General features: G+C 40.1%; 1 protein-coding gene across 1 annotated transcript in view; it reads left to right on the forward strand.

Annotated features, from left to right (window-relative positions):
- Positions 1-14,006, forward strand: part of LOC145432550 (uncharacterized) — a 137,654-nt gene that overhangs the window by 123,362 nt on the left and 286 nt on the right. The window contains exons 8-19 of the mRNA XM_080309482.1: positions 2,953-3,285; positions 3,351-3,653; positions 4,451-4,762; positions 4,833-4,994; positions 5,055-5,237; positions 11,417-11,646; positions 11,705-11,890; positions 12,390-12,588; positions 12,649-12,757; positions 12,833-12,949; positions 13,014-13,252; positions 13,312-13,393. Coding sequence (XP_080165608.1) covers positions 2,953-3,285; positions 3,351-3,653; positions 4,451-4,762; positions 4,833-4,994; positions 5,055-5,237; positions 11,417-11,646; positions 11,705-11,890; positions 12,390-12,588; positions 12,649-12,757; positions 12,833-12,949; positions 13,014-13,252; positions 13,312-13,393 — 2,455 coding nt within the window. The remainder of the gene's footprint in view (positions 1-2,952; positions 3,286-3,350; positions 3,654-4,450; positions 4,763-4,832; positions 4,995-5,054; positions 5,238-11,416; positions 11,647-11,704; positions 11,891-12,389; positions 12,589-12,648; positions 12,758-12,832; positions 12,950-13,013; positions 13,253-13,311; positions 13,394-14,006) is intronic.

Here is a 14,006-nt window from a genome sequence, read left to right on the forward strand (position 1 = left end):
GGTGGGCCGTGCTATAAGTCGGCAGTTACGGAAAATAAGAAGAATATCGGCCTGGTGTAAATGACCATAGTAGTCGACAAACACCATGAATACCCCAAAACAAACAAACAAAAACATATCAAAATGTAAAATTACAAGCTACATGCAGCTATTGGCCGCGACCGGTAATTTGTTGTATATTTTGCTGAAATTTCTTTGTAAATCTACCAGATTTGTACAGCGTATATATCCCTGCGTTCGCATTGCAAATCAACATTCGACAAAATCTGTCAAATCTCGAAATTTTTCATCGCGCTAGACGCGAATTGTGGGTCGTCATTCCTTGCAACATGTTTCCATGAATGCAGTGGTTTATTATAATTCATGTAAAATTAATTGCGCGTGATTTTAGATCGCCAATTACCCGTTAAAACACCCCCGTCTCGCTAGCTCTGGTTATTTTCCACATCATGTTTCAAACAAGGTATTTTATCCCCCAGCGCACAGCCTGTCGAAATGAAGCTTTTTGGTCAAAATGATTAACTAAATATATTTGTATTTTAGAGCTACAATATTAAATCTTCAGAATATTTCTTCATCTTATCATTGAGGATGATGCAGTTTAGTGTTGTGACACGCAACCTCACATGAACATTATATAATATGACCGACCGGACTTCGAACTCTTACCCCTTTTTTACTTCCATCCTTAAAATATGGGGGCGGCAGATATAGGCAATTTTTGAAAAGAGGTGCTGCAGGAAAAAAGGTCAAGAACCACGAGTTAGGCTGATGCAAAAATAGTATCAAGTAGATAGAAGCTGTGGCTTTTACAGATGTAGATATTGTAGGGTGGATGGTCCTTTCGTATAGTAAGGTCAATGGAACGTCCGTCATGACCTGTGACGATTGGTATTATCGAGGCGAGAGTAATAAGGGGCCTAACGACCTATGTCATATTTTGCCTCATCAAAATATCTGCGTATCCATGCTAGTGCTAATGAAATCATTAAATATCTCTATAGCGTAACGTGGATCTTCTAGTGTGTTAAATAGTCCCACCATCGCATTGCGAGTTAGGTAAGGGGTCGCCGACCTACGACCCGAAAGCCGCGTGCGGCTCGTTCACGCAACTGCATCTGCATGCTGCGGATTTCTAGCTTTAAAGTGAACTCAATGTACTTCGTATAATTTTTATGAAATATTGCTTCGCCAGTGATTTGTTTTCCTCAAGAACGTGCTCGTTCATTTTTATGCTGTTGCAAAGTAGACTAACTAGCATAGTATTGTCGCGCTTGTCACTCGCCGATGGTACGTGGAATTTCCACTCGCAATGTGGGCCTAGATAACAACTGCCTCAGTGCAGTGATATCTTGGTAGCTGGGTTACTGTATTTGTTACATTAATATGTTGCAACTATGATGAAAAATTGGAAAGATATTCTTCAGCATCGAACCAATTCAGCAATTCTAAGATTTCATTCGCCAGTTGAATTGCCACCGAACTTCAACGATAAGTCATTATTAGGGCGGTTTTTTTGACATGTCAAAAATAGGAAAAAATATTTCAAAAATTGTAGCGCTAGGAATCATAAACGGCATAATGAAACAAATAGGTTGGCATGGTGTTATGCTCAACGTACCGCAATATCCTGACTGGAGCAAGTCTGCGTACGCAATGGTCATTGGTTTTTATATCAACAAGCGCATGATGAAAAATTGTGATATAAACAAAATAGTCAGAATGAAGCAACACGGTGTGTCACCAGCCGCGTACTGTACACACAACTTCAGTGTTGCCAGCCAACACTGCTACTGTTGAACGTTCTTTCTCCGTTCTTGGCCAACTACTTAGTAAGGACAGACACTCTCTACCCGAGAATGTAGGAAAATATCTTTCGTTGTACTACAACAAATTTAATTAGTTCTCCCATAATACGTGATATAACTACTGGAATTCTTCATAGGTCCAGATTTAGTTCAAATATACTTTTTTCATGTAAAAACTTGTCATGTTCAAGTCAAAAAAATTAGTTCAGGCCTAACTACTTTGTAATGACAGGCAGTTCCAACCAGAAATGAAGATAAGTAGTACAATTAGAAGATTTGTGGGAAGTAACTAATTTGCATGCGTGAGGTCAAAATTTGGTCAAAATTAGGTTATTTAATGTAAAAAAATGTAAAAACTTTGATTGTTTAGGTCACAATCTTTTGTTTTTAGGTAATTAGGTCGCCCTAGTCATTACACAAGAACTACATAGGAGTGGGACTTCTGTCATTCAGCAAAAGTCATTCCCCAAATTTATTGCATTATGTCAACTTTATTTCTCTATAAAGGGGATTTTCTGGACAGGTTAAAATTGAATTCATTGAACCCTCGCGCTGCGAACGAGATTGTAAATTAGCTCAGAGCAATCACTCATTTATATAAGTCATAGAATGCCATCATATCATGTATTGATCTAGAGCAGACTCTTAGGTACTATATAGAACAGTGGTTCCCAGCGTGGGCGATATCGCCTCCCAGAGGGCGATTTTGAGAAACAAGGGGGTGAAAATACCAAAGGGTCGACTGGGGGGCGAAAATGTTAGAACGTCCAGTGAGGTATATTTAATTAACACTGTCAAAAAATACATGTTTTGACGGTTTATTCTGCATATGACGCGAAAAAAGTCACCTCAATAGAAAGTAGACGCGGAAATCGGGTTTCGAGCACCTACCACCTCGGAAAATGGCCTTTTTTCAGTAAATTCTCCAGCGATCAGACCTAGGTGAATACTTTACCCGATTATATGTCCTCTTTTTCGGATACGTAAGTATGGGAGCGGAAATTTGTATCGAGGTGGATAAGGGATCGATTAGTCGAAAAAGGTTTGGAACCACTGATATAGAATTTACTCCGTAACAATCAATGTAATGTAATAGTGTTCTGGTCAATTTTTCTTTTAGTCATTGATATTATTTACTCTATAGCGTACATGGTGCTGAATATTGACACCCAAAGCTCCGCGGTGAAGGGGATGGATACTAACTTGACAGTGCGGATTAACTCTAGTCCTGACGGTCTTCCTGTTGATATCTCGGTTTTCGTGATCTCTTCGCCAAACAATACCTTGAATGGAATGGCGTTGGAGCAGTATTCTTACAATGATGATGACGGTTTTTTTACATACGGCATCACCATAACGAATGTGGTTGAATCAGACGAAGGGAGTTATGAATTCGAATCATCTGCAAGCTCAGAATCTGAATCTGATGTATATCCAAATATATCTTTTTCGGGGATGCAATATCTGTACGTTCAAGGTATGTCAAGAAAATTGCGAACATTAACAGGAAGGATTGTTCGGTTCATGTATTTCAATTTACAGTTATTCCGGAAAACTTCCAATTTTATATTAACGAGACGGGGGTAAATGAGGATATCACATACGTGAGAGGAGACCCTAACAGCAACGTAACATGTAGAGCTGACGGAAAACCGGAACCTGATTATAATTGGAACACATCCGATGCAACAAGCCTACCCGATGGAGTTTCCACAAATAAGCAAATTTTAAATCTCGAGAAATCGTACTTTTCGGATAATGGCACGTACGTCTGCGGTGCATCAAATAATGTATCCAAAGAATACAACCAAACTCCAAATCGCTCGTTATACATTGAAATCGAAGGTAAGTGTCAAGAAAGTATCTAAATATACGGTACTGCTCGTATTATCTCGTGTGTGCGCTATGCGCTTACCACTTATTGCTTTAACTGCATTACAACGGACAAATAAATATTAACTTAAAATCTAATATTCGTACACGTATATTCTATGATGAATTTTGTATATTGGGATTTGAATCCGGATGGGCAAAATCAGTGGTTCCCAAAGTGGGCTATAGTACACCTCGGCGTATTTTGAGACATGAGCTAAGACAACGTAGGTCGAGGTTTGGGGGCGTAAACATACGAAGGGGCGATAGGTGGGCAAAAATGATGGGGCTTTCAGTCATTTATATTTAATTAACTCATTGGATTGCGGCCAAGTTTCATATAATCGATTGAGGTTGATATAAATCCGACTCAATGCTTGACACATCCAGCTCGCAAGTGGGGAAAAGGATCAAATCAAGAAAATTTGCTTCACGTTTCACCACTTAAACTTATTTATGAATTCCATCAACTTCGTAGAAGTGCAGCCAAACCTACGTCACTTTGCAATATTAAGCATGAAAAAATATTATTTTAATTAGTTGAAGTAGAACTAATATACGAACAAACCTACTTGAGTGAGTGAAAAAATTAGATAAACCTTGATTCGTACGGAAAAGTATTACTTCGTTACTGATGACCTTAAGCTTTTAGGCGATAAAGATACAGCGAGCTTGATACGGGGGTAATGTGTCAAAATAGCTTAATAACCAGTCGACCAAATTCTAAGAAGCTAATGCTATATCTGTATTACGTCTGTGAATTCTGTTAGGAATTCCGGTTATTATTTCCGAAAATCAAAAACTTCCGCTGAATGACGATTTCCACTTGCAATGCTTGATGGACGCTAACCCGATGCCGAGCATGGTTACTTGGAGTACTGGCGGGGAGGAATATGATGACAGTGAAGATGCATTCGCGATTGCCTCAAATGTTGAGAATCGGGAAAACGGGAGCTACTATCAGTATCAGAACTCACTCACTTTATACTCGCAACTATGTGTCGGCAATCAGACCGTTGCATGCAAGCCGTCCAATACCATTGGAGAAAGTGGAACGTCAGTCACGTATACACTAAATGAAGGTAATTGCCACCTAGCAGAAAAAATGTACAGCAATGTGCATAATTTTCGTTTATGTTTCATTTGTTGTAGGCACATACGATCTTGATCAAGATTCAATGACGTATATAACTTATCCAAGTGACAACTTCACAAAAGCAGAGGCGGATGAAGCCTGCAATCTATCGTCGGGACATCTCGTTTACATTACAAGCGTCAGTCTGCAGCAATTTTTAGACACAAGAATTAACTACGGTATGCGCCATTCATGCCACACCGTTCAAGGTCCTTGTTATACAATGTAGTTGCATTCAGAATACTACATCGGAGCAGTGAAAGATGCAGCTGGTAACTGGACTTGGGGTGAAAATGGGGATGCCGTTTCACTGGACAATTTCACCTCTACGGCTGGAAATGGAAGCTGCGCAATATCCACCGTGTATGGGTGGAAAGTAGTCGACTGCAACGAAACATTCCGATACGTCTGTCAACTGACAGGTGCCTTAGCTGTTGCCGTAGTAGGCTAATGTTTGCAGACAGACAACCAGATCATTGATTACCGAAATAGACAAATTGTTCGCCGATATTGTCGTATAACTTAAACGGCGATCATGATCCCGTAAGCTGCACCGGCATTTCAGTATCAGGAACGAAGCCAACCAAAACTGATAATTAAACAAGGAAATGACTACAAGCAAAGCTACACTGTAAATATCGGTGTATTCACCAGATTTCCACCATAACGTAGGGAGCAAAGCAGGTCAATGGAATTTATTGATACCAAATAACGCTTCTACACCTATTCCTAGGGTTGCATTTAAAACAAATATTTGTTTAAAACACTTTGTTTGAAACATGTTTTAAACCAGGGGTCTCAAGCACTCGGCCCGTGAGAACATTTTGTGCGGCCCGAGACGGGATTGTGGAATTTCAAGCATTCGACAATATTTTCAAGTGCCACATATCAATATCACTGAAATCTCAACAAACTACACCATCACATCACTTTGAAAAGCTACTATGCGGTAGAAGATCAGCTAATACGTCACATTTCTAGTTTATGATGATAAAACATGACCCGTTGATGATTCGTGACTGAAAATTGTGATTCGGTTTGGTGCGACCTTTCGTAAAATTACTCGATTTCAGATTGACTGGGTGATTAAATAAAAATGACTCGAGTTGGGTCAGGCCAAACGTTAAAATCAGAGAGGGACTTGAGACTAGGAACGGTAATCCTACGGACGCAACAATGTTTGAAACTGTTATCGGTAATAGTAATATATCAAAAGGTCGTAGCTTGCGCTGCGTAGGATATAGCTATCTAATGAGATCAGTATGGCAACCATCGGCCTTATGTGACCCCCGTGACGTATAGCTGGTTACATGCTGGGTGTTGTTTGTTCTCTTTATCCATGTTATTATCGGTGGCGAGTAAGGTAGTCGCTCCACAGCTGTAACACCAATGAATTCATCGGCGATTGGGCATTTCTATTCCAGGGGTTCTTAACCAGGGTCCGTAGACCCATTCGGGGTACGAAGCACCACATCAGAGGATACAGGGTACGAGATGCATTTTGGAATTAGGCCTATATGATGTGGAATATTTTCTTGGCCAATTTATTGAACTGGAAAATGGTCTTTGCGCTACGCGCGATTTTATGTGTATGGGATTTCTGATTTTAATATAGGTACCATCAAATATTGTTTTGAAAATGAACAGGGTCTACGAGAAATCTTATTGGAAGCACGAGGGGTACGATCGCTAAAGTTTAGAAACAATGCTATTACTATGACTCAATATTGGTTATATTTAAGCTGTTATTGATATGTTCCAATAATAATCAAAGGCAAAATCGAACGCTGATTTAATTTGACTTTGGCAATGACAGTAGCCATGGCCATAAGTATACTTATCACGACTATATCAAAACCAGGATTGGGCTACACCGCTCAAATGCTCTGATATCAGATCAATCTCCAGTAGATTTTAAAATATTCTACATAATATTGTGACACGTCAAAGTTCCTCTAGCTGCAATATTATAACCCGACAATTTGATAACGTCATGATGCATCCTCTCGCATGATGTCTATAACTCATTATATTACCAAATTATGTCGGGCACAAAAACAATTTTTATTCAGATATTTGAAAATGTGATTTTTTTCGAGTCAGACGTGAATAGTAGAATAGCAAATTACATTTTCACGATGTTTGTGGAATGCCTGTATGCAAGCTTTCGTCAAATAATGCCTACTTGGGAACTATACATTGAATATCCCTATTATTGATGCTGCGTCCCGCGGCGTCATCATAAACGCAAATTTTCGCTCCCCTCCAATATTTACGGATGAAAAAAAAGACATATACACGGTTAATTGATTCGCGTCCACTTTCCGTTGAGGTGACCTTTTTTAGTCAAGTTTTGTATCATATGCAGAATAAGCCGTTGCCACGTGTATATTTCGGCTGTGTTAATTAAATATATCTCACACGACGTTCTAACATTTTCGGCGCCACCGCCCCCTTTGGTATTTTCGCCCATTTGTTTCTCAGAATGGCCCACTGGGGGGCGATATCGCCCACGTTGGGAACCACTAGTCCAGAGGTCTCAAACTCAAATGTGCTTGCGGGCCAATTTCCTAGTTTTAGATGACTGCGCGGGCCGCAGCATCAGTAATAGGGATATTCAATGTTTAGTTTTCAAGTAGGCCTTATTTGACGAGACCTTGCAGACAGGCATTCCACAAACACCGTGGAAATGTAATTTAATATTGTACTGTTCACGCTTGACACGGAAGAAAATCACATTTTAAAATATTTGAATAAAATTGTTTTTGTGGCGGGCCTAATTTTTATATTTAGTGAGTTATAGACATCATGCGAGAAGATGCATCATGACATCGTAAAACTGTCGGGTTATATATTGCAGCTAGTGGACCTATGACGTGCCACAATTTTATGTAGAATATTTTAAAATCTACTGAAGATTGATATGCTATCAGAGCATTTGAGCGGTGTAGCCTAATTCTGGTTTTGATATAGTCATGATAAGTATAGGCTATTGTTACTGTCATCGCCAAAGTCAAATTAAATCAGCGTTACATTTTGCCTTCGATTATTATTGGAACATATCAATAACAGCTTAAATATAATCATTATTGAGCCGTAGTAATAGCATTGCTTCTTAACCTTTTTAGCCATCGTGCCCTTGTGCCTACAATAAGATTTTTCTTGGTCCATTTTCAAAACAATTTCTGATGATATACCTATATTAAAATCAGAAAGCCCATTCACATAAAATCGCGTGTAGCGCGAACACTATTTTCCAGCTGAATAAATTGGCCCCGAAAATATTCCACAGCATATAGGCCTAATTCTACAATTCATCTCGTACACCCTGATTTAGTGCTTCGTACCCCGATGGCGTCTACGGACCCTAGTTATAAACCCCTGGAATTGAAATGTCCAATCGACGAAGAATTCATTGGTGTTACAAATGAAGAGCGTACTACTACTACCTAGGGATGGTGTGAACGTGAGGTTCACGTTCGCGTTCTGTGTGTGAACCTCGGAAGTTTCGAGGTTCACGTTCACAAACGAACCTTGGTAGGTTCTGCACTGTGAACCTTTTTCATGGGTTACAATTTTTTACGTCATTATAACATTTTGGTTGAAATTATTTGCACTCCTACTTTGCACCACTCTATGCATGACGCTGGAAGGATAAACAAAATCAACATCGAACTGGAATGCACCTTGCCAATCTCAAAAATTTGCTCGAAATATCCCGCTTTCCGTTTGTAAATATTTCGTTGTGAGCCTGACCTGCGCTCACACAACATCAAGAGCGAAATATACTACATGTAAGTAGTCAGCGGATAATTCTTACTGAACCAATCAAAGAAATTGCCATCGTTGTCTGATATGAAAAAAAATCTAGCAGGCGTACGGGGTCAATCTTGATATCATATGTTATTGTATCATAAAAACCAAATCTCTGCGATGGGGGTGTTTGCTACTTCTGATTAACTTGGTAATGGAATAATATCGGTATCGGTTTAACACTCTGCTCAATATCAACGAAGCAATACTTAGACGGAGAATAGATTGTCCGGTCTGACCTATACCCTAAGCTTATATTCCCTTGCAAGTCCTCGTCGAAATTGTTGGCAAAGTAAGGGAAGATATTGATTTTACTTCAGGATTGTGGCATTATGTGGCCCAAGTCGTCGCTAGATATCATGTACATTAACATAGGCTATATAGTAGTAGTATAGTATAAGCTAATATAGGGTTGGAATTAGCAATATGACGTCACGTGACGTCATAAAGTTCACGTTCGTCTTCACACAGAACCTTTCTAAAAGGTTCGCGTTCACACGAACCTGAACCTTTCAGAGGTTCACACCATCCCTACTACTACCTTACTCCCCACCGATAATAACATGGATAAAGAAAGTAAATAACACCCTGCATGTAGCCAACTATACGTCACGTGGGTCACAGAATACCAATAATCGTCATACTCGCCTGATTAGATAGCTATAGACCCTACGCAACGCAAGCTACGACCTTTTGATATAATACTACTCCCCACGACAGTTCCATATATTGTTGCATCCGTAGGATTACCAAGTCACCGTTCCGAGTCGCAAGTCCTTCTCTAATTTAAACCTCTGACCCGACTCAACTCAATTAATTTTTATTTAATCACCCAGTCAATCCGAAATCGAGTAATTTTACGAGAAGGTCGCACCAAACCAAATCACAATTTCCAATCACGAATCATGAACGGGTCATGTTTTGTCATCATGAACTAGAAATGTGACGTAAAAGCTGATCTTCTACCACATGGTAGCTTTTAAAAGTGATATGATAGGGAAATTTACGAGATTTCAGTGATTTTTATAGTAGTTTTAGCGTGAACTTCAAGTTCTTATGTCTAAAAATGATATATGGAACTTGAATATATTGTTGAATACTTGAAATTCCAAAATGCCGTCGCGGGCCGCACAAAATGCTCTCGCGGGCCGCGTGTTTGAGACCTCTGCACTAGTCTATACTCATTACGCAGTGGCGCCTTTATGCCAGTTTCGCCATTGAACATGAAGAGATCCATCCATCTGAAATGACATATCCCTTTGATTTTGACTGTTGCATGATAGCTGGTGATGTACGCAACAGTTGCCGACGCTCACACAGCGTCTTTACGTTGAACGACTCATCGCCATCAATCATTTCTCACACTCCATTTTGCCGCTTATACCCTTTCGTAATCATCCCCAGGCAAATTTTGTATCCCTGATACAGATTTTGTGGAGACATGCTGCATGCCTAGTGTGCCTCTGCTTTTACAGCGGGACCATGCTCAACGTCTAACTCAGAGGTCTCAAACTCAAATGTGCTCGCAGGCCAATTTCCTACTTTTTGATGGCACCGCGGGCCGCAGCATGAGTAATAGCGGAATTCAATGTATTTCCAAGTAAGCCTCATTTGAGGGGACCTTGCAGACTGACATTCCACACGCATCTTGAAAATGTGATTTACTATCGTTAGTTCACACTTGGCTCGAAAAAAGAACATTTTTAAATGTTTGAATAAAATTGTTTCTGTACTTGGATAGTTAGTCAAAATAATTAGTTGTAGACACCAGGCGAGAGTACCAATGCATCAGGGCATCGTAAAAGCTGTCACGTTATAATTTTGCAGCCAATGGACATTTGACGTGTCGCAATTATAGGTAGAATATTAGAATTTTACAAAGATTGATCTGATATCAGAGCATTGGAGCAGTACAGTCTAATCCGGGCTTCGGGTACACTCCTGATAACTATAGGCTATTAATCATGTCATTATCAAAGTCAAATTTATTCAGCGTTAGATTTACCTTCAAATATTTGAACAGATCAATAACAACTTGAATATAATGATTACTGTGACATAGTAATAGAAATGTCCAATCGCCGAAGAATCCATTTGTGTTACAGCTGTGCAGCGTAAACTACGACTACTTTATACTCGTCACATTTAATTGGCGATATTACCATAGATAAAGATACACAAGATGACACAGGATGTAACCAACTATATATCAAAAGGGCAACATAATGCCACTGGTTGCCATACCCTCCTGCTTAGATATCTAAATAAGCTACGAAACGCAAGCTACGACCTTTTAATATTTTACTATTTTCCATACCAGTATGATAGTTTGTTGCGTCCGTGGTTTTTCCAAGTAACGGCGTTCCGAGTCACAAAAGTCCTTCTCTGATTGTATCTTTTGACGTGACTCAACTCGAGTCATTTTTATTTTATCACCCGGTGAGTCCGAGTTCGAGTAATTCTACAAAAGGTCGCGCCCAAGTCCAAATCACAATTTTCAGTACGAATTATCAACTTGTCATGTTTAACCAACCATCATAAACAAATAATGTCACGTAATAGGTAATCTTCCTCAGCGTCGTAACTTTTGAAAGTGATGTAATAGTGAAATTTGATGAGTAGTTTAAGGCTTCTGGAGCAGTTTTAGAGCGAATTTTAAGTTCTCAAATTAGGAAAAAAATTGGCAGTTAAATATTGTCGAATACTTCGAAATCCAAAATGACCTCGCGGGCCGCACAAAATGGTCTCGCGGACCTCTGGTCTAATTCAACGTTTCGTTAAATTCTAGCGTCTGGTTATCCAACGGATGTAAAAGCCACCACACAACATTGCGAGCCCCGTCTTATTAACGTATCGTGGGAGGCTGCCGATGATCGATTTCTATCGACGCTGTATCGAGTCAATTTTACCAGCATGAATTCAACAGAACACAGCCACATCGATACCATTAGTATGGATTCGAGTCCACAAGTATATAGTTTCCGTGATGCGAAAGCAAACACAGAATATCAAATTGAGGTAACAGTACCTCCCAATTTGATGTGTACAAAGTATAACTTTACCTTTCTAATATCAGTTGTATGCGGCTGTCGACGTCTGCCTTCCTCAATACACACCGATGGAGATGAGGTTAGCTACGACAGGATTCGATAAGCCAGAGAAAGTGCGCGATGTATCGATGTCTAACATGGAAAGTAATGATGTATGCTCCTTATCGTGGAGCTATGACGAAACATTCCAGTGGCAAATTGAATCCTATCAAGTGAGATTTCTGTTATTTCCATACAATACGTAAATGTATGTTGCTAGCCAGCTCACAGATTTCGAGACTTCAATGATGAAGTTAACATACTTACTTTAACGACACAGAACAATCCCCTTTTCATACTGCGTTTGGCCCTTATAGAAAAAATTGTTTAACTGTAGGTGACACCAACGGTTACTTCCGATATTCGCCCTTGTTGTATTACTGTTATTTTTATTGTAATCTACCTGCATACCAAATATCCATGGAAAATATTGTAGTCATGCAGAATGAATATTCTACAAAGCCGGTTACGTTGAATGCCCAGTGTCTCGAACTATGATGATGTCGCGGTGTTCATACCGAAGATTTGAGGCTGTCCCAACTCACCGCGCCCCCTTTGCCACACGTGTTCAGTTTTCATGCGATTTTCGCTAATTATGTCATAGATTTCAATAGATTGAAAGAGCTGTTTTTCACGTTTCTCCTTATTCGATTGTTCACCCAATGTCTACAGGTAAAAGTAACGGAGATGGAGGTGAGCACTGGCGATTCAAGAACTCGGAGTGACCTATGCAACCCTGGAGCCAATACATCGTGTGTGTTCGAGATGCAACCGAATTCCAGATACAACGCCAGCATCAAAGCGATATCGTCTTGTGATGTTTTAGGAGAAGCCGTAGTCGCGTCAGGCAGCTGTGAATCAGACGTCGCAGGTACAGCACCCACTTAACGAATACGGACACTTTTTACCTACTTATCCCGTCCACGCGTAGCCCCCGAAGAATTAGCTGTTGTGGTGGAGCCCGCCAACGGCGAAGTCGACGCTAGGAACGGCTTCACGATTACTGTGCTACCGCAAGATCAAAGAAACGGAATCATAAGGTATAATTTAAAACCGAAGTACACGTACAAAATAACGTGTAATTGCGCAAGTAACATGTAAGAAAATCGTTTTAGCTGCATCTTTGTCTACGTGACGGTCGACGACTCAGCAGACGCAAGCAATAATCGGATACCACATAGTAACTCCCTCGATACTGTCGCTGGCGAATCTCGTGTACACGCTTCTGAAAAGTAGGTGCATCATATGCGTGTTTAGAACCGACATTCCGGGACATCGCGATCCGTATGCTTACAGGGCAGCTGATGGGTTCCAATTTACAATTGGAGCCAACACATCCCCGTCGTCGTGCGACACGAACCCGACATCGAGAAAAAAAAGGGCGACTGTCGGATCGAACAAGGGCAAAGTATCTGCGCAAAACATTGAACTGAAACCTAATAAATTCTATCGCTACTACCTGAAATCCACCACGCCGAATGGCACCGACTTTTATATCATTCAATCAAGTGAAATCTCCAGTATAATTGCTACGAGTAAGAAATAGAAATCGCACTCATTTGAATATACCCGGCACCGTGTTATGTATATACAGACTACTACGCATGGATTGCTGCAATCGTGGTGCCTCTTTTTCTTATCGGAGTTGCGATCGCATTCTACTTCTGGTACAAGAAGTAAGGCAACAGAAATACACCTTGTATTGTTATTCTTCGTTACTCCGAGTATCAATATTCAAGGAATTATGAAGTTTTTGGGATGCCATTCTGATTCAAGCCGACCAAATGCCGTGTTTTGCTGCGATAGATCGGTTATTTTCAGAATATCTCTGCTCCTTGCTATACATTATCACGAGTGATAGGTTTTGTAAATGCTTGTTAACGTCAATGCATCATATTTACATTCTTCTTGTATCGTGTGACATGTAACAACACGGCGTATCAGCGCTGAAATGACTTAACTCGAGTCGCAATTTTTCGTTGACTCGACTTGACTCGAGTCGCTTTCTTAAAAACGGAAAATGATTCGACTTGAGTCTTAACACTATGACTCGGACTCGACCCGTTGCTCCCTCCTTAGACTCGGACTTGACTCGGTTGTGAATTGAAAATGACTCGACTTGACTCGAGTGAAAACTATAAAAGTGAAATTGACTTGGGACTCGGTACCTTGTGACTTGGTTACAGCCCTGCGACGTACAATTTCAGAATGAATGATTTCTCCAGTCGTAAATTTAGGCTAGGCTGTTGCTGCCATCTTGTAGTTTACATCACATTGTTATCATCATGA

The sequence above is a fragment of the Botryllus schlosseri genome, chromosome 2 (assembly GCF_051294905.1).
Source record: "Botryllus schlosseri isolate E-star chromosome 2, Bs_hap1, whole genome shotgun sequence".
NCBI lineage: Eukaryota > Metazoa > Chordata > Ascidiacea > Stolidobranchia > Styelidae > Botryllus > Botryllus schlosseri.